Here is an 18,933-nt window from a genome sequence, read left to right on the forward strand (position 1 = left end):
TATTCCGAAGAGAATGGGTTTTAGCTGAATATGTACAAGCAAAATTAAGTGAGTGACTAAAAAAGAAAGAAATACTGTTTTCACTCTGAATAAAGAAATTACATTTAGAAGTGCTGATGATCACCAAACGTTTTCTCTCTGCACAGTTTTTAAATACACAACAGCGTTTAATAAATGTAATCACTTGTCTGAAATGAAGCTTTGAGTGTTAAATTTCCATTTTCCTCTACAGCCTTTTGGATAAAAACAATGCCACTGTCAAATACTCAGGGTGAGAGGACATTCCTTCTACCCTTTAGCACCTGCTGTTGCACATTTTTTTACAGAGTCTGCAAAGTGCAAATACTCAATCTACATATATAGTCAATTGCTGAGGTGAAAAAAATTCCAATCAAACCCAGGGTTTTGAGATCGGAAGAAACCTTGAAGTATAAACTTTGATCTTAAAATTATTAAAAGAGGTAATTTTAATTATACACAAAGTATTTTTTATTTTTATTTAAAACCTTCTGGATACTTGAAATTTAGTTAGTAAGAAAAGTCAACTGAAAATGTTTTTGAAAAATACTTGATTCATTCTATTTGACAAACTATTTTCCATTAGAAATGTTGAATTTTTAATTACTGCTGGTGTGGAGGATAATGCAAGCACAAACTGGTTGGACCAAATCGTCTTCCTATTTTGCAATTTCTGTGTAATTCTATCTAAAGGTAACAAATAGGACTACAAGATTCAGTGATTGTCGAATATTCTGTAATAGTGCTTATTAGAATGCAACATGAATAAGGTAAAGTCACTGTCTTCATACTTCAGTGATAGCAGTTCTTATTTGCTTCCTTAAATATATTTTAAGGGAAAACCTTTACTTGTCATACAAAAGGACACGTTATCACATTTGTTGGCTGCTAATTTTGTGTAATACATTTTAAAAGGAATCATGACTCAGTTTATATAAACAGCTGTAAAATTGAACTAATTGGTTTACTTTGGCTTGATCATAGTTTCCAATTAAAATGCATTAGTTTTTTTTGTTTATCTATAAGGTCATTAATGATTTGTTGGGGTATATAGTATTTCAGAGAGGCTAGAACATGAATGACTGAAGACTATACTGCGAATGGGCTGTTAAGATCAGCCACTGCAGTCTCCATATTTAATGGAAAAGGTCCACATTTCTAGTAGTCAGTGTGTAGCAGATAGCAGTCAGGAGAAGATTCTGGCCTACCCCTCTTCTTAGGCCAGGGTGCTAAAATAGACAATCACCCTTCCTCTGCCCAAGCAGAGATCAGTTAACTTGCCACAAATCGAGGATGATTTACAATAGAAAATAAACTTGTGATTGAGTGCATTACTATTGGAAGATGGCAACTTTTTAAAAAAAATTGATCTCTTGGTGGGGTGGATGCACATACAATACAGTACAAATCCTTGAATACCAGTGGAAATGCAGTTATGAATTTTTCAACCTTGACTGTTAATGTAGAAGTCTTAAGTTACTTAGCAATATGATAGACCTCTCAATTAGATGATCTATTTTATCAGATCTTTCCTATACAGTACTTACATTTATAATTGGAGTCATACCTAGCACAAAGGAAGATGGCTGTGGTTGTTGGAGGTCAATCACCTCAGTTCCAAGACATCACTGCAGGAGTTCCTCAGGGCAGTGTCCTAGGCCCAACATCTTCAGCTGCTCCGTCAATGACCTCACTCATGTCATAAGGTCAAAAGTGGGGATGTTTGCTGATTATTTTTTAAAAATGTATTCATGGGATGTGGGCCTTGCTGGCTAGGCCACCATTTATTGCCTGGCCACCATTTATTGCCTATCCCTAATTGCCCTTGAAAAGGTAGTGGTGAGCAGCTGCCTTGAACCGCTGCAGTCCCTGTGGTTAAGGTACACCAACAGTGCTGTTAGGGAGGGAGATCCAGGATTTTGACCCAGTGACAGTGAAGGAACGGCGATATATTTCCAAGTCAGGATGGTGAGTGGCTTGGAGGGGAACTTCCAGGTGCACAACATTCAGCAACATTTGCACTACTCAGATACCGAAGCAGTCCATGTCAAAATGCAGTAAGACCTGGACAATATCCAGGCTTGGGCTGACAAGTGGCAATGACCATCTCCAACAAGTGAAAATCTAACCATCGCCCCTTGACATTCAATGGCATTACCATAACTGAATCCCCCACTATCAATATCTTGGGGGTTCCCATTGACCAGAAACTGAACCAGAATCATACAAATACTGTGGCTACAAGAGCAGGTCAGGGGCTCAGAATCCTGACTCCCCAAAGCCTGTCCATCATCTGCAAGGCACAAATCAGGGGTGTGATAGTATACTCTCCACTTTCCTGCATGAGTGCCACCCCAACAATACTCTAGAAGCTTGACACCATCCACGACAAATCAGCCCACTCGATTGGCACCCCACCCACAAATGTTCACTCCATCCACCACTGACACAGTGGCAGCAGTGTGTACCATTTACAAATGCACTGCAGGAACTCACCAAGGCTCCTTAGGCAGCACTTCTAAATCCATGACCGCTACCATCTGGACAGGCACATCAGCAGACACATGATCACCTGGAACACCATCACCTGGAAGTTCCCCTCCAAGCTACTTACCATGCTGACTTGGAAATATATTGCCGTTCCTTCACTGTAGCTCAGTCAAAATCCTGGAACTCCCTTCCTAAAAGCACAGTGTGTATCAACACCACATGACTACAGTGATTCAAGAAGGCAGCTCACCATCACCTTCTCAAGGGCAATTAGGGATGGGCAATAAATGCTGGCCCAACCAACGATGCCCACATCCCATGAACAAATTTTTAAAATTACAATACTTAGTAATAGTTCACTTATTTCTAGAAAAAAGATGTTAAACATTATACAAGCATTAATATGAACTTTATCTGTTGTAAAAGAAAGTTCAAATTGGTAACCTATTGTGTTTTTCCCTTAGTTTTAGTTAATACATTTTTGCAGCCATATTCTGTTAGGTTAACATGTTAGTAAATTAGTTTACAATATAAAAGATATAGTCACAAAACACTGGTTTATGATTACATTTTTATCTGCTCTTCTACCTGTGAGATTTTAGAAAGTAAGCGTCGGCAGGCCATTTGATCATACAAGGTGTCAACCAGGACTGATTCTGTCTCACTGACAATCTGCAATTTTTTCAGCGCAAGACACCAAATAACAGTCAACAGAATGAACACTGGCTGATTTATCATTTTCATAACACAGGTCTGCTGAAGAAAATTGTTAACACTCCGTTTTCTACCCTGGCTGCATCACTTGATCAGGTTTCCTATCGCTGCTATCATACTCTTCAGGGTAATCACACTCCTTGGAGCAATGCTTATCACATTCTGTTGGACCTTCAGGTAAAACAGAAAAACCTCAAATTATAAGACATGGTTATCTCAATACAGTAATCCTAGGAGCTATATTGCAAGAAACTATATTAAAAATGTAAGGAGTAACAGTAATTAGACACTTTATTAGGTAATTAGTCATTAGATCTTGTGCCTAAGTTCCATTTACTAGAATCAGTTAAGTACATTGAATAAGTGTGGATGCTCGTGCAATATAAATGTAAAAGTACTCTTTATCTGGACCAGATATTTGTTACTTTGTTATGCATGTTTAAACGTGCTGAATCTACCACCCCATCCCACTGCTCAATTTCATTCTGAGGCTTATGGAGGGGAACATTCCAGATTCAATCTTCCGCCTGGCCAAGCTGATCTTAAGGACAGTAGTAGGAGTGCCCCAATTGACATGAGCACCATTGGGAAGGAAAGTGAAAGATCAGGGATTCTTCTGCATTTACAGGTGCGGGTGTCAGAGGGTGGTTGGGTGCAGGGTGGGGGGTGGTGGGTGTTGGAAAGAGTCAGTGGGTAGTTTGTGCTGGGTTGGAGGGGAAGTGGTGAGTGGTTGCAGCTGGGTCTGGGCATTTGGCAGTTGGTACTGGTGGATGGGGAGGGGTCAGTGTGTGTTTGATGCAGGATAGTGGTGGGAGGGGCAGTTGGCAGTTGGTGCTGGGTGGGGAAGATGATGGGTGTGGTGTGGATTAGGTGTCAGTGAATGGTTGGATGGTGGGAGGTGTTTAGTAGGTAGGTGCGGAGATCAGTGGTTTGAGAGTGTTTTTGGGTGAGTCGGTGGTTGGAGGTGGTCCTGGGGCTCAGTGGCTGTTTGGTGGGGATATTCTTGGGAGGTCAGTGGGTGGTTGGAGGGGTATCGGGGGTCAATGGATGGTTGGGGGTATCAATGGGTGGTTGGTGGGGGGGTTCTGGGGGGAGGTCAGTGGGTAGTTGGTGCAGGGTGGGGAGGTCAGTGAGTGGTTGATGCTGCTGGTGGGAGGGCAGTGACTGATGTTACATGTAATGTGGATTAGGTGTCAGTGAATGGTTGGATGCTGGGGGGATTTAGTAGGTTGGTGGGGAAGTCAGTGGTTGGAGAGTATTTTAAGGTGAGTAGGTGGTTGGGGAGTTCTGGAGGGGGTATAGGTGTGGTTGTTGGGGGTGATTCGGGGGGTAAGTAGTTGGTTGGTGGGCGTGTTGGGGGGGGCATTGCATGGGGGATTCTGGAAGGGGTCAGTGGGTGGTCACTGGAGGGGGTAGTCGTAAGAAGGCTTTCAGGGTGCAGTGGGGCAGGCTCTGTTCCTGCTGTCCGGAACCAGGTGATTGGTTGTGTGCAGGGGTGACGGGATGACGTAATGTGCGTGCAGCGTGGTGACGTTGTGTTGATGTTGGTCTCCAGCAGCATGGCGGCGCGTGAGCTTCAGCAGACGTAACAGAAACACCGAGAATTTCCTGAGAGTGGGGGTTGGGGGGGGGGGATTAACGACCATTATCGTCCCGGAGAGGTCGAGAGATGGATGGAGTACACCTGGAATTCCCGGCCTTACCGTCCTCCAGAGAAGACGCGGGGGTGGGTAAACGTAAACCGGCGCCGAGTTCGGCCTAAAGTTGTGAACAAAGCCGGCTCTGATGGCGGGGGGAGCGGGAGGAAAAGGTGCGTTAGCCCGGGGGAAGAGAGGGCAGGTGGTGACTGGATCCCCGGCCACCGGCAACGCCGCCACCGTGTGCGGCGAGCGCGCCCTGGGCAAGCGCTGGCCGGCCTCCTGAGTATCGGTCATTGGGATGGCAGCTTCACTGAGCTTACCTGTTTACTGTTGTGGTATCTCAGGAATCGTTGTGAAGTTTGGCGCACCTATGAAACTATTCGGGGGATTTGTTTGGTGCAGCTTCGTAATTTGTGGCGTCTTTTCTGATAAATATATAATCGCGGTCGAGTTTCCGAGCTATTTGAGAAGTCAGCAACACGTGGGATTGAGGCATGGCACAAAACCAACTCCATAAGCTTTAAAAATCTAATGCAACAGAATAATGGGAACTTTTTTTTTTAAAGTGCACAGCAATTGAAATTACTTATTTACCTTTTGGATAAAATGTCACATAGCCGAACTTGAGCCGCTGGCAAAAAGGGAAGTTTGGTGATTGCGTAACCTGTGATCATTTCTTCTTGGTTGAGATATGGAAAGGCCTTCTGGCGGTTGGAAGACTGAGCAAGGGAAACTAGTTAAAGTATGTAAATATCCCTTACCAATGCGAGTGTGCTTGTCTGTTTCTTTGTGTTGGATTGTCCCAAGAATGCGCCCCCAAACAAATTCTGTTCCTGTACTGTCATAATTGTATCCCTAAACTTTGACTTTAGTTCCTTTTGGACATTTTAAATTAACTTGGAGCAAAGAAAGGATGTACTTGCATTAATGAATTTTGACAAGTTTCTACCTGGCAGATTTGTAAAGGCTCATGGGATCCAAGGTAAAGTGACATGATGGATCCAAAATTGGCTCAATGGCAGGAAGCAAAGGTTAATCAGCTACAGGTATTTATGTGACTGGAAGGCAGTTTCCAACGGTTTTCCACAGTGCTCAGTACAACATCACTTGCTTCTCGGGCCATATATCAAAGATTTGGACTTAAATGTAAGGGAAATGATTAGCAAGTTTGCAGATGATACAAAACTGGCTTTGTGGTTGATAGTGAGGGTGAAAGCTGTATACTGCAGGATGATATCAATGGACTGATCAAGTGGGCAGAAAAGTGACAAATGGAATTGTTGTAGGGTGGCTGAGTTGCACTATTAGTGATAGAGTTGATCTGCAGATATTTCTTTGGTGGAAACATTAAGTTTATTTATAATAAACTCAGCAGCAACTATATGTGTCCTTTCAACTCTACGTTGACTGCTGAGGTAGCCCATGCCACTCTCCTATTGGTTACTACAGGTCATGAGATCTTGCCAAACAAGTATTATTCTGAAAGGTACATTACACACTAAAGAAACCCATAATTACCCATTCTTCCCCCTTTAACTCGGCTATACATATTACATTTACAAGTACATATTTTTCAAGACAACATAATATTTAAACTGGTTAAGGAATTTATAAGTTCAGTCTTTCAGATGGTTTCCTGGTACGTGTGGAATGTCACAGCTCCACAACTTCAGATTCTCTGTCAGGAACCTCCTTTTCTGGAGTTGCCTGAACATCAGGTGCTTTGGTGGGCACTTGCAGTTCTGTATCCTCAATTCTTGCAGGAACATCAGACATGTCAGTCCTGGGTTGAGTATCCTTAACAGAAAACGCAGACCCAGTCATGAGCACTGGTGGAGACATATCTTGGTGATTTGTCTCTCTCTCTTCCTTAAATAGTCCATGTTTTTACAGGTGATCTGGCCTTCCACCTCCACGTGGTAAGATAGAGGTCCAGTCACCGCATTTATTTCACCAGGTAGCCACTTTGGTCCTTCCCCGAAGTTCTTCACATGTACCGGCCCTCCCACGGTAAATTTACTGTGGTGACTATGCCAGTCATGTCTGGCTTTCTGGTTTTCCTGGCTCCTACCCACCTTTCCCTCTTAATTTGGCATTATTAAGCTCAGTCCTCGTCCAGAGAAAGTGTTTCAACAGTAACTCTGCAGGCGTGACACCTGTTGTGTGAGGGATAGTCCTGTAATGAAAAAGAAAGCGTGTTAGCTTTTTCTTGCCTGCCTTGAACTTTTGAACCGCCCATTTGGCCAGTCCGTTTGAGGAAGGGTGATATGGTTCAGTTTTCACATGAGCGATACAGTTGAGGATGATTAACTGTTGAAACTCAGCACTCGCAAATGCAGTGCCCGTTATCGGAAACGACTACTTCTGGTAGTCCATGAATGGCAAAACTCTGACGTAATTTCTCAAATTGTAGCAGCTGAATTCGGTGACTTCACCTCATTTGCGTCCAACCATTTTGAATGGGCATCAACAATGAGCAGAAACATTGACTACATTGGACCTTTCCTGGGAACAATGTATAACTGCACCCAGGGTCTATTTGGCCATTCCCATGGGTGTAATAGAGCTGTCACTGGCAATTTTTGCAGTTGCTGACATTGCACACAGTGCTTTACTAAACTCTTTCGCCATCTATCCCAGGCCACCATAAATAGCTGCATGCTATGGTCTTCGTTCGGGAAATTCCTGGATGGGCACTGTGTAGGTCAATTAAAAGTGGCTCCCTTTCCTTTGGAGTATCTATCACTTCTGCTCCCCACAATAAGGTGTCATCCTGGCTGGTTATTTCATGTCTCCTGTTGAAGTACTGTTTCATTTCGTCAGCTACGGGCTACTGTGATCAACCATGTAGCACTTGTTCTCGTGCTTGAGATAGGACTGGGTCCCGATTTGTCCAGTCTCTGATCTGTCGAACACATACCGGCAAGGAATCTAAGAAATTTAACAGTAAAACAAGTTCCTGTGGAAATGGGATGTGCTCATTTTCTTGTAAAGGCAAACGACTAAGGGTATCGGCATTTGCGATTTGATTGCCAGGCCTATGTACGAAAGTGCGTTCATATACTACCAGAATTAAAGCCCATTGTTGCATTCTTGCTGAGGCTGAGCCTTGTCCTCACTAAACAACCCCAGCAATGGTAAAATGGCATCCATGTACCTACTGGTGAAATTTCTTGACACCAAAGATGATGGACAGGCTTTTTCTATCTGCGAGTATTCCTTTTCCGCTATGGTGAGCATTCTTGATACGTAACCTATTGGCCGTTCTGTGCCGTCGGCCATCTGATGAGAGCACTGCTCCCACTCTGTAGGGAGATGTGTCACATGTCAGCACCAATTCTTTCGTCTGGTCATAATGTACTAACAGCTTGAATGAGTGCAACAATTGTTTCACCTTTATGAAAGCCCCTTTCTGGGTCGCCTCCCAAGACCAACATTGGTTCATTTTGAGTAGAGGATACGGGGGGCCAGCAATGAAGACACATTGGGTAAGAACTGCCAATAATAGTTGATCATTCCTCAAATGATTTGAGCTCTGGCACAGGTGCCTCTCCTGTGGCTCTCGCTTTCTCCTCAACTGGATGGAGGCCCTGTGAATACCCGGTAACCCAAATAGGTTACCTCCCTCGCTTGGAACGTGCATTTTCCTTTATTTGAGCTCAGACTTTAATCTTGGCCTTCTTTTCATCATCTATCTGCTTCTTGGGAAATTCTGCGACTTTTGCTTCATTGAAGTCTTCATTTAGCTGATTCTTCAGCTCTTCCATCTATTTGTATTTGTTTGCTGCCCCCTGGAAAATTGAGCATCGTTATGACTCCTCTGCCAACTTATCCTTCAGTTTGTTCAGAGAAGTGCTGAATTCTTACTGTTTCTCTTCATGCTTTTCCAGAGATACAAACTTTGACTTCAGGAATCTCATATTGTGTGAAGGTCTTTCAACAGGTTTTCTTTTTCCCTGCAAAGGTTGCTCACCTCGTCTCGAACTCTGTCATCAAGTAAAGCCTCTTTGAGTTTCTTCTTCTGTTCTTCCAGGTTTTGGCTTAAGAGAGCCTGCATTTCTTCAGGTTGTTGAGTCCTTACACACACCTTTTTCAAAACAGGAATGCTTCCAGCTTCCTTTTGGAATCTCTGTGGCCAATTAAGGTTGCTTTCCCTTAACCAATTTCGCCCTAGAAAGCTTAGTCCTCTGCCTCTCAATACCAATACTGGAATCTTTGCCGATAGGCTTACTTAATGGACAGTTACTCTGCTTATAGCTATACTTGAATGTCTTCACCCGTGTATGTTTTGAGCTTTGCGGCTGTCTCTTCTAAGCTTAATTGATGTTCACCATTATTCAAATATCTGAAGGTATGTTCCCTAGTTACTGTAGTGGAAGCTCCCGTGTCCACTTCCATTCTAACAGCTTTGCCATTTACTTTCACTGTGACAAATATTGGTTCTGTCTTTCCAACTTTCAGATTAAACAAGGAAATGTCTGAATTTGTTGTTTCAAGCTTTTCTACATTGTAGATTTTATTGGGCTTCTTCTTTTGTTTTGATTCAAGCCTGCTTGAATCTTTCCTTGCATTGCCTCATCATATGTCCATTTCTATGACAATAGTAGCATTCAGTTTTCTTAAACTTCCAATCGCTAAAATACTGATTGTTTCCACCCCTATTAAAGTTATTCTTTGATTTAGCTGCAAAGTTATTTTTCTTTATTCTTCAGCTAGTGGGGTCTGTTTCCCGCTTCTCAGCAGAGTCTCGCTTTGTCGTGCCACTTTTGGCTAAGGTTTCCCGCCTGATGTGGAGGACTGTGCCATTTTGCTTTTGAACTCTTACTGTGCTTTCCATGGCCAGCACTATCTCTAACGCCTTCTTGAAATCCAGCTTCACTTTGGACAGTAATCTTTTCTGAATAGTTTCCTCTTTCACACCACACATTAAACAATCTCTGAGCATGTCGTTCAGAGTGAAATAAACTCTCAATGTTCTGTTAGCTGCTTCAGATTTGCCACATAGTATGCAATTGTCTCACCCGGGGCTCTATTTCTCGAATTAAACCTGAACCTCTGCAGTGTGACTGAGGGCTTTGGTTGAAAGTGACCCTTCATGAGGTCTATCAATTCACCGACATTTTTTGAACCTGGGGCACTGAGTGCAATGAAACTTCGAATCAGACTGTAAGTTTTGCTCCCACAAGTACTAAGAGGATTGCTCGCCTCTTTTCTCCTGTAATCTCATTCACTTGAAAAAAGAACGTGAGGCGTTCTGTATATTGAGACCAATTGTCTGTGGCAGGTTCAAAAGGATATGTTCTCCCGAATTGTGGCATTTTGAGAGGGGATAACTTCTTCAATTCTAATGCAGCTTGCTACTTATAATCGCTGGGTGAGGTACAGTGCCGAGTGCTTTTAAGCTTAATTTCTTCTGTTCAATCCTGTTTTATCCTCATTGCTGGTTTGTTGTATGGTGGCCGAGTTGTGCTATTAGCGATAGAGTTGATGTGCAGACATTTCTTGGGTAGAAACTAAGTTTATTTACAGTATACTCAGCAGCAATTATACATTTGCTTTCATCTCCAACTCTAACTCTACACTGACTGCTGAGGTAGCCTGCGCTACTCTCCTATTGGTTACTACAGATCATGTGATCTTGCCTAACAAGTATTATTCTGAAGGGTACATTACACACTAAATAAAGCCATAATTACTGCAGGAATTCAACCCGGAGAATTGCGAGGTGATCCTTTTGGAGAGGGCAAACCAGGCAAGGGAATAGACAATAAATGGTAATGGGGAAATCTTAGAGTGCATGTCTACAAATCCCTGAGGTTGCAGGACAGCTATAGAAGGTGGTTAAGAAGCATACATGGCATTTTCTTTTTTTACTTTTTTATAGGATGTAAGTGTTGCTGGTGAGGCCAGCATTTGTTGCCTGTCTCTAATTGCCCTGGCGAAGGTGGTGATGAGCTACCTTCTTGAACTGTTGCAGTCCATGTGGAGTGGATACACCCACAGTGCTGTTAGGAAGGGAGTTCCAGGATTTTGGGTCAGCAATAGTGAAGAAATGGCGATGTAGTTCAAAGTCAGGATCAGGTGGGGCTTGGATGGGAACTTACAGGTGGTATTGTGCCCTTGCCCTTCTAGGTGGTAGAGGTTGTGGGTTTCGAAAGCACTGTCAAAGGAAGCTTGATGATTTGCTGCAGTGCATCTTGGGAATGGTACGCATTGCAGCTACTGATCAAACAGGCTGTTTTGTCCTGGATGGTTTTGAGACTCTTGAATATTGTTGCAGTTGCACTCATCTAGGTAAATGGAGTGTATTCCATCACACTCCTGACTTGTGCCTCGTAAATGGTGAACAGGCTTTGGGGAGTCAGGAAGTGAGTGACTTGCCGCAGAATTCCCTGCCTTTGACCTGCTGTTATGGCCATAGCATTTATTTCCTGGTCTAGGTATATTTCTGGTCAATGGTCACCCCCAGGATGATGATGGTGGGGGATTCCGTGATGGTGATACCATTGAGCATCAAGGGGAAATGGTTAGATTCTCTTTTGTTGGCAACTGTCATTGCCTGGCACTTGAGTGATACGAATATTACTTACTACTTAACAATCCATGTCTGAATGTTGGCCATGTCTTACTACATGCAGGCACTAGATGGCGTCAAGAGTATTATTGAACCTGCACTTTGAAGGGCCATGATGGAGTGGATAGGAAAGACCTATTTTCCTTGCAGAGAGGTTAATAATCAGGGGCATAAATTTTACGTAATTGTTAGGAGTAGAGGATAGTTGAGGAGAAACTTTATCACCAGAGCATTTTGGGGATCTGGAACTTACTACTTGGAATCTGCACAGCGGTGGACCAAGAGCTAAAAAGAAGGATTAGGCTGGATAGCTTTTTTTGGCCTGCACATACATGATGGGCTGAATGGCCACCTTCTGTGCTGTAAACCTTTTCATTTTCTATGTATACAATATTAAATGGTAAAAGATGAGGTGGACCCAGTAGCAACATAAATTTAAATTTAGAAAATGCTAGAAATACTCAGCAGATCAGGCAGCATCTGTGGAGAGACAAATCGAGTTAACGTTTCAGGCTGAAGACCTTGTGTCAGAACCAGTTCTGATAGGTCATCAATCTGAAACATTAACTCTGTTTCCCTCTCCATTGCTGCTGCCTGACCTGTGTATTTCTAACATCCTCTGTTTTTATTTCAGATAAAATCTGCAGTATTTTGTTTTTAAATTTAAGTTAATAAAAGGCACATTTAAAACTGACGTCAAAAAATTTCTTACATTGAATATTTTGGAGAATTTGCCAACAAGGCCAAAGACAGGGAATTGGGGGTACGTTTGGATGCTAGGCTGGGAGAATTAAGGTGCTTGAAGAATGATTTTCAATGGGCCAAGTGGAGGAAGCTTTTTCTAATGCAGTGCTTTTACAGATTACATTCAGTACATCCTTTTTATTTGAAAACCCATTTATTCAAGGGCTGCATTTATTGTTGATTCCTTTTTGCATAATGTGACCAGTTACATACAATAAAACAATGTGCTGACACTTTGTACTTCTGCAAATTAAGTGAACTGTATTTTTAAATTAACTTTGAATTGAAAGTAGCTCATAGCCCTCCCCAAAACTGATACTGAATTGAGATCTCTGTGAAAATAATAAAATGAGGGATTGATCGCATGCCCCTTGTTGTCAACCCATATCAAATCACAAACTTTTCAGACCTGTGTTTGTTTCAGTGGCTAAATGGCCTTTTCCTTTTTGTGTTACCTTCTTCACTAAGCACTGTTCCCATACATTTAATTCCAGCTGTGTTGCTGCACATTCATAATTTCATAGCCTTTTACTTATTTTAGCATCTGCTCCCTCCTCATAAATGCCAGTGGATTGTAAAAAAATTAAAATTGATTTGTTACTGAACCATCCATTCCAGTGCGATGAAGTACTGAGCACAGTTTGATTATGGTTTTGACTGTGGTTCACAAAGGTCTTGTTAGCATTACAATTTTTTAAAAATTGCATATTTCAATATTGTATTGATTTAATTCCAATTTCAGTAAGGTGGTGTTCAATCAGTGAGGGACTTCCTGTATTCTTTTGAGGTACTGACTTTCCACTTAAGTTTCGGGAAGTGGCCTGCCAGGTGACAAGTGAATACAGTTAAAACTATAATTAAAACTATTTCTATAGCTGCATTTTTATAAGTTCTTTTGTAGCTGTTTTTTATTTTTGCCAGCATTATAACTAAACAGCTGTTTCCTTTGATTTTGGAAACTCAGTACAGGTCAAGTATCCTTTATTCGAAACCCCTGGGGCTGCTTGCATTTCGGTATTCAGATATTTTCGGTTTTCAAATCTGTCATATATATGGTAGGCCTATTCCTACTTGCATTACAATAGCCTAAGCCTATGCAAGCTATAGTCTACAAATACTAGGTTGTTTCTCCATTTGCCAACTCTTTTTTTTTTTATCTTTGGAAAGGGGGGGTGCACCGTTCCCAGAGATACTGCAATACCGGGTCGATGCGTGGAGTGGACGGAGCAAGCCCCTATTCCATCTCCCTGCTCCAAAAATCAATTTAATAGCCAACTCTCTCTCTCACCCTACCTCTTACCTGTTAACACCAATTACACCTGTATTATATCACATTGCTTTGTTAAACACAAATTAACTGCGTAGTTGTTCAAAATAAGTTTGATTTTTGGATGTGTTTGGTTTTCGGATGTAGAAATAAAGGATATTCGACCTGTATCACCTGAAGCTAGTTAATATTAGGAACTGTTATCATCTTTTTCCACTCTCTATTTAAGCTCCTCTCTGAAAAATGTATTGTCCTTAAACCCCTCAGTTCAATTCAGTGGTACCTGGCATTTTCCAATCACAATATTTAAGCTGTTGCAAATATCACAATGACTCTTGTAAAAGGCAATGAAAGACTAATATGTGCAGGAATAACTTAAAAGTAAACATTTTCTCTTGTGTCCTAACTGATTTTCTTACGTTAGAATCTTAAAAGTAGTCATTGTTCTGGTTCATATTGACTGAAGTTAAAAAGTAATTAGCTGTTGCATTATCATTACTGTGTAGGTACTGAAATAAGCTGTTATGCAATTTACTTGCAGTTTATGATTTACCTTGAGTGTGGAACAGCAGGCATTTCTAGCTACATTATCATTACCATATATACACTTGAGAAACTTTATTTAAAAATAGAAATAGCAGTTTCCCCCTACTATAACCATACTCTAACCCTTCAAAGAGAATCAACAGTTTAACTTAGGATAATTGAAATCATCTTGTTGCCTGTTTTATCCAGAATTATTTCTCAAGGCAATGTGACAATAAGTGAGTAAGTGAAATCAGACTAATTATGGAAAACATGTGTTAGATATAATAACTGGCAAAAACTAATCAGGTTTTCACTGAATATTTCAGGGTGAAGTTGATAATCTGAAATAACTGTTATACAAAATTAATTGAGGTTTGGGAAATAAGTGCTGGAGTTTGACAGATGGTAAAGCAGTTTAAGCTTCATAGTTTCACTTTAGAGTAACGAATGTTGTCAGTCACATTTGTTAACAAGAATTCACACTGTGGTGTCTTACACCATTTTGTTTTGTCTTTTAGGATTGGATGTATCCAATGAGACGAGCGATGCAGGTAATCTTAAATGTTATTATTTGTTTGCTTACAAGGCTGGGGCCACTCTTATTGTGAATGAATTTGATTATTTTGCAAAAAGGGAAAGGAAACTAAGGTATGTACAGAAAGTGTGGGCGAATCTCTTGTCACCAACATTAGTATGTTGCTGCTTGGGACAGTATTCAGTAGTTTTCCCCTATCTCGAAGATTCATTTGTAAGTGGAGCTTATATGGCTTGGCAAAATCACTTTTTTAAAGTTACAGTTATATTTTTCATGCGTGTTATATATTTGCAGTAGATAACTAATTGTAGCATATTATAGGTCTAATTATACTTAAAGAAATTTATTCCTCTCTTCTATGTAAATAGTGTAGCTGCCCGTCACTTTCTGTACCCCTCTCTTCAAAAGGATCATGCTCCCACATGACATCTATGTAATTACTCTCCCAGCTTCCTGAGCAGAGGCTTTGCTTAAATAAAGTTATAAATTAGTTAATTGGAGATAGATTGATTCATGTGTACATGCTGCTATTCAACTACTTCACTTTCTGCTCCTTTGCGCTATTCTTTTCACTTTTCCCTCTTTTTAATGGTCTTGTGTTATCTCTGCTTCGACAACACATTTTAACCTTTACTGCAACTATCATCATCTTGCTTGGAGAGCAACTATGGTGGAGGCACTGACAGACCTATCAAAAATCCCTCTCAAAGATTGGGGGCATATGGGCCACTAAAATGTGGAGGACCTCATTTGGCTTGTGTGGAGAAGAAACGCTGGCATAGACCAATTGGGCCAAATGGCCTATTTCTATGCTGTACACTCTGTAACTGTTCTCTTTGGGGTGTGCTCCTGGGAATTGCAGTCCTCACTGTCAGGGTTGGAATGCAAATGAGCAGACAGGCTTCTGCATAAAATTTGGGGTGGGTAGAGAGTGGGAGGTGAAGACTGTGCAACCACATAAGTCATTATGTGTCATTCTATTTTTAGGGGTTTATAATTGCAGCGCTCATGTTGACTCTGTCTCTCAAGTTTTCTTGCTTGAATGTGATTGGGTAGACTATGTAGAATTTTATTTTTGGCATATTATAATTGTGTTGGTTTTTTGTAGTGAAATGTAATTGAACCATAATTGAAAGTTTTGTGTAAATTGGATGAATAATGAAAGTAGATTATGAACAATTAGAAAGGAGTAAAATACAGACTTTAAACACATCTTAAATGAACCAGAAAGAAATTGATATGGCATTTAACAGAATTACAACAGGCGCAAAATTTAATTTTAAGACATTTCAATTGCAGATCAAAAGAAAATTCCTTAAAATGAAAAATAAGAGCTAGGTTTTACACTTAATTTTTCAAAGTTCAGTGGTAGCAGTTCACTAACTTTTCATTATGGAATATATTTATCAATATACTACATTAGTAAGTGCCATATGCTTTATTTTGTTTAAATCTACTGTGCTAATTATCTTTCTTTCATAGGAGATACTACCCGGCTTGTATTTGGGGCCATATTCTGCCGCTATGAAAAGTAAGGTATGAACTTTAAGAAATAAAATAACAGCACTGCTCTCAGTGAAATGGAATTGAAAACTTTTTTTAAAATGGTAATATTCTATTGATCCTTTTCTGGAAGTGTAAGACATTTCCTTAACACCTGTGTATTGATCAAGTTGGAATGTCAGAACTTGCATATAAAGCTTAATGATATTAACAATGAGCATCTTTGTTTTTAAACCAGGGTGTCTTTATTCCTATTATAATGTCATGGGCCAGTAGGGAATTGCAAGATTTTGCAAATGCTGTGGAAATCAAAACAATCTGGGATACTGATAATTGAACATATTTGTAGAGTAGAAGGGTGAGCTGAAGCATATGAGATTCATTTGTACAAATTAATTAATGTGCCTGGAGTGGTAGACGAGGGAAGTCTTGTAGCCACTCATGCCTTTATTAAATATACACTATTTAGAGAGCAGCATTGGGGATTGGTCCAACATATCGTTCTCTACCACTTTCCTACATATGGCTTGAATGTTCATTCCTGTTATAAATGAAATCTCCATTGCTGAAGATACTTCCAAGGGACATGGCACCCTTTTGTGTTGAACGTTTTTTTCCTTAAACACCCTTAATTCTGTATAAAGCTGGCCTGTGCTACTCCTATAAAGTGAGGCTGATTTAATGCATGGCCCACTCTGTTGGATATGCTACATGTCCAACAGAAAACAGTGGTTATTTAATGATTATTTCAGTCTAGTATTTACTTTTACCTTTTTTGCACATTGGTAGAAGTTCTGTTGAGGTCAGTGATCATCCCGCAAATGACTAAATTTTGGCTGTTCAAAAGTAAAGATGTTGCAGTCATGGCAGTTCCTATCAAACCAAACCATGGTCTTGGTCTCCCACTCAAAATAAGCACACATCCCTGTAGAGGTTAATAACTTTAATTTAAAAATTTACAGTGACTGAAAGGATTATAGATCACTTCCCAAGTTAGGACTTTTACAGTAACAAACTAAAAGCACTAAATGCTACTTTTGTAGGCAACTTGTACTCTAAGCTACGGAAAATAAATTGCAATTTAACTTTTAATGTGACCAAAATTCTCCTGCTATATTTATATGATACACCATCCTTTAAGTGAACTCTTCATTCTCCAGGAACAAGTCCAAAGTTATTTTCAGCTCCCGATGACTTGCTTCCTTTTCCTTTCCCAGCTGGTGACTTCTAATCCTGGAACTGATTTTCACTGTGAGGATTACACTGAAGATCATTCCCTCCAGCCCAAGCTGGGTGTATCTTCCAGTCTACTTTCAATCGTCCCAAACTTGGCCTCTTCAATCTGAGCATGAGCTGCTGCTCACGTTCTGCTTGGTGAACGATAGAGTCAGCATTTTCTCTGCTTCAGGTATAGAACCAGCTGCCTCTGCCTCACATTCTGTCTCTCAGATGGCTGCAGACTTACTTGTGTCTGAGAGTTTTCAGAGACACCTTAGAAAACCTGCAACCTGATATTTCAGTGACTTTCTATTGACTTTTCTCTTCCCAAAGCTCAACTCAATGGCCATGTGAATCACATAGACATTGTATTCAGGTAGAAATGCTAATTAGCTATCTTCTTAAAACCCCTGAACTCCATTCTATCTGGGAATTGAACAGTTTACAGTATAGCTGTTTATAAACCCTGACATTCCTAAAAACTTCCTGTGAGACTTGGAGACTAACAGTCAGCATAACGGCTCTTTTACAGTCTACAGGTGTGGACATCTTGCAGCTTCTTCCCAGTAAGCCAACCTGGGCTCCCCTTTAACTTTTAACAACCGAGCCATGCAGGCTTATTGTCAAGCAGAATTCAAAGCAGATCAGATGACCCCTTCATTCCTCCATTTGATTTATAAATTAAAGAGATTCCCAAAACATAACCGTCTTATAAACTTTGTACTTGTAACAGCAGGCGTGACAGTTCCCTATCTATCTAAATCTTGGCCCTGTTCTTCTATTCAAAAAGAAAGCACACTACTTGAGTCCCAGGCTCAGAACTGGCAGTGATAAAACTAGCAGTGCCTGTATAAGCATCAGTATTATTCATTGAAGTTATTTATTCTGATGGTTTGAAACAAATTAGTATGTGACTTGATGTTATCCAAAACTCCGCTGCCCATATCTTAACTTGCATGATGTTCTGTTCATCCATTATCTCTGTGTTTGCTGACCTACATTAGTTCCTGGTCCAGCAATGTTTCAATTTTAAAATTCTCATCCTTGTCATCGTGTTCCTCCATTGCCTTGAACCTCCCTATCTCCTTAACTTCCTGTCTAAACCTCTTCGTCTCTCTCTTCTATTTTAAGTTGCTCCTTTGACCAAGTTTTTGATCACCTGTTCTGATATCTCCATATGTGACTCAATGTCAAATTTTGTTTGATAATTCCTCTGTGAAGTGCCTTAAGACGTCTTACTATGTTAAAGGCACTGTATAAGTGCAAGTTGTTGTTGTGATTACTTAGTCAATGCTCACCCACAGCAGTTAGTAATGCTTATGACAAGGTTTTCAAATCCTAATACCTGAGCTGCTGACTAAAATCTTCTTGGTCTTTAGAGGAATCTTGCCTTTTAGGTATGAGCTTTTGAAGCTAGTTTGCATGGCCTTGCAAGCACCATTAAAAGATGAATTTTGAAAAGATCATTGCTTTGAGATACCTGCGTTTGATTGAAAATTGTTTTTAAAAGCATAGCAAAAGTTGATAGATGAAAATCTGCCACGAATACAATTTCAGTACATGTAAGCATGTACCAGATTCTGCTGATCTGATTGGCAAGCTACTATCAAAGTTATAACCTGCATTTAAAGAAAAATAATCTTTTCCACTTTCACACTGTTTGCAATTTGTCTGATAAGGGGTTGCAGATCAAAGGTCTAAA

General features: G+C 40.6%; 1 protein-coding gene and 1 pseudogene across 3 annotated transcripts in view; one reads left to right on the forward strand and one right to left on the reverse strand.

Moving 5' to 3' along the window:
* The first annotated feature begins 4,748 nt into the window (after window positions 1–4,748).
* The window catches only part of styx (serine/threonine/tyrosine interacting protein), a 36,363-nt gene continuing 22,178 nt past the window's right edge, over window positions 4,749–18,933 (forward strand). The window contains exons 1-3 of one of the 3 annotated variants that reach the window (XM_078562604.1): window positions 4,749–4,948; window positions 14,494–14,526; window positions 15,993–16,046. In XM_078562604.1, the coding sequence (XP_078418730.1) occupies window positions 4,892–4,948; window positions 14,494–14,526; window positions 15,993–16,046 (144 nt within the window). In that variant the 5' untranslated portion in view covers window positions 4,749–4,891. Of the gene's footprint in view, window positions 5,033–14,493; window positions 14,527–15,992; window positions 16,047–18,933 lie in introns of all 3 variants that reach the window. The other 2 variants (XM_078562603.1, XM_078562605.1) reach the window with 2 other exon arrangements.
* LOC144693575 (U2 spliceosomal RNA) lies at window positions 13,348–13,494 on the reverse strand (annotated as a pseudogene).

This window comes from Cetorhinus maximus, chromosome 18 (genome assembly GCF_964194155.1).
Source record: "Cetorhinus maximus chromosome 18, sCetMax3.hap1.1, whole genome shotgun sequence".
NCBI lineage: Eukaryota > Metazoa > Chordata > Chondrichthyes > Lamniformes > Cetorhinidae > Cetorhinus > Cetorhinus maximus.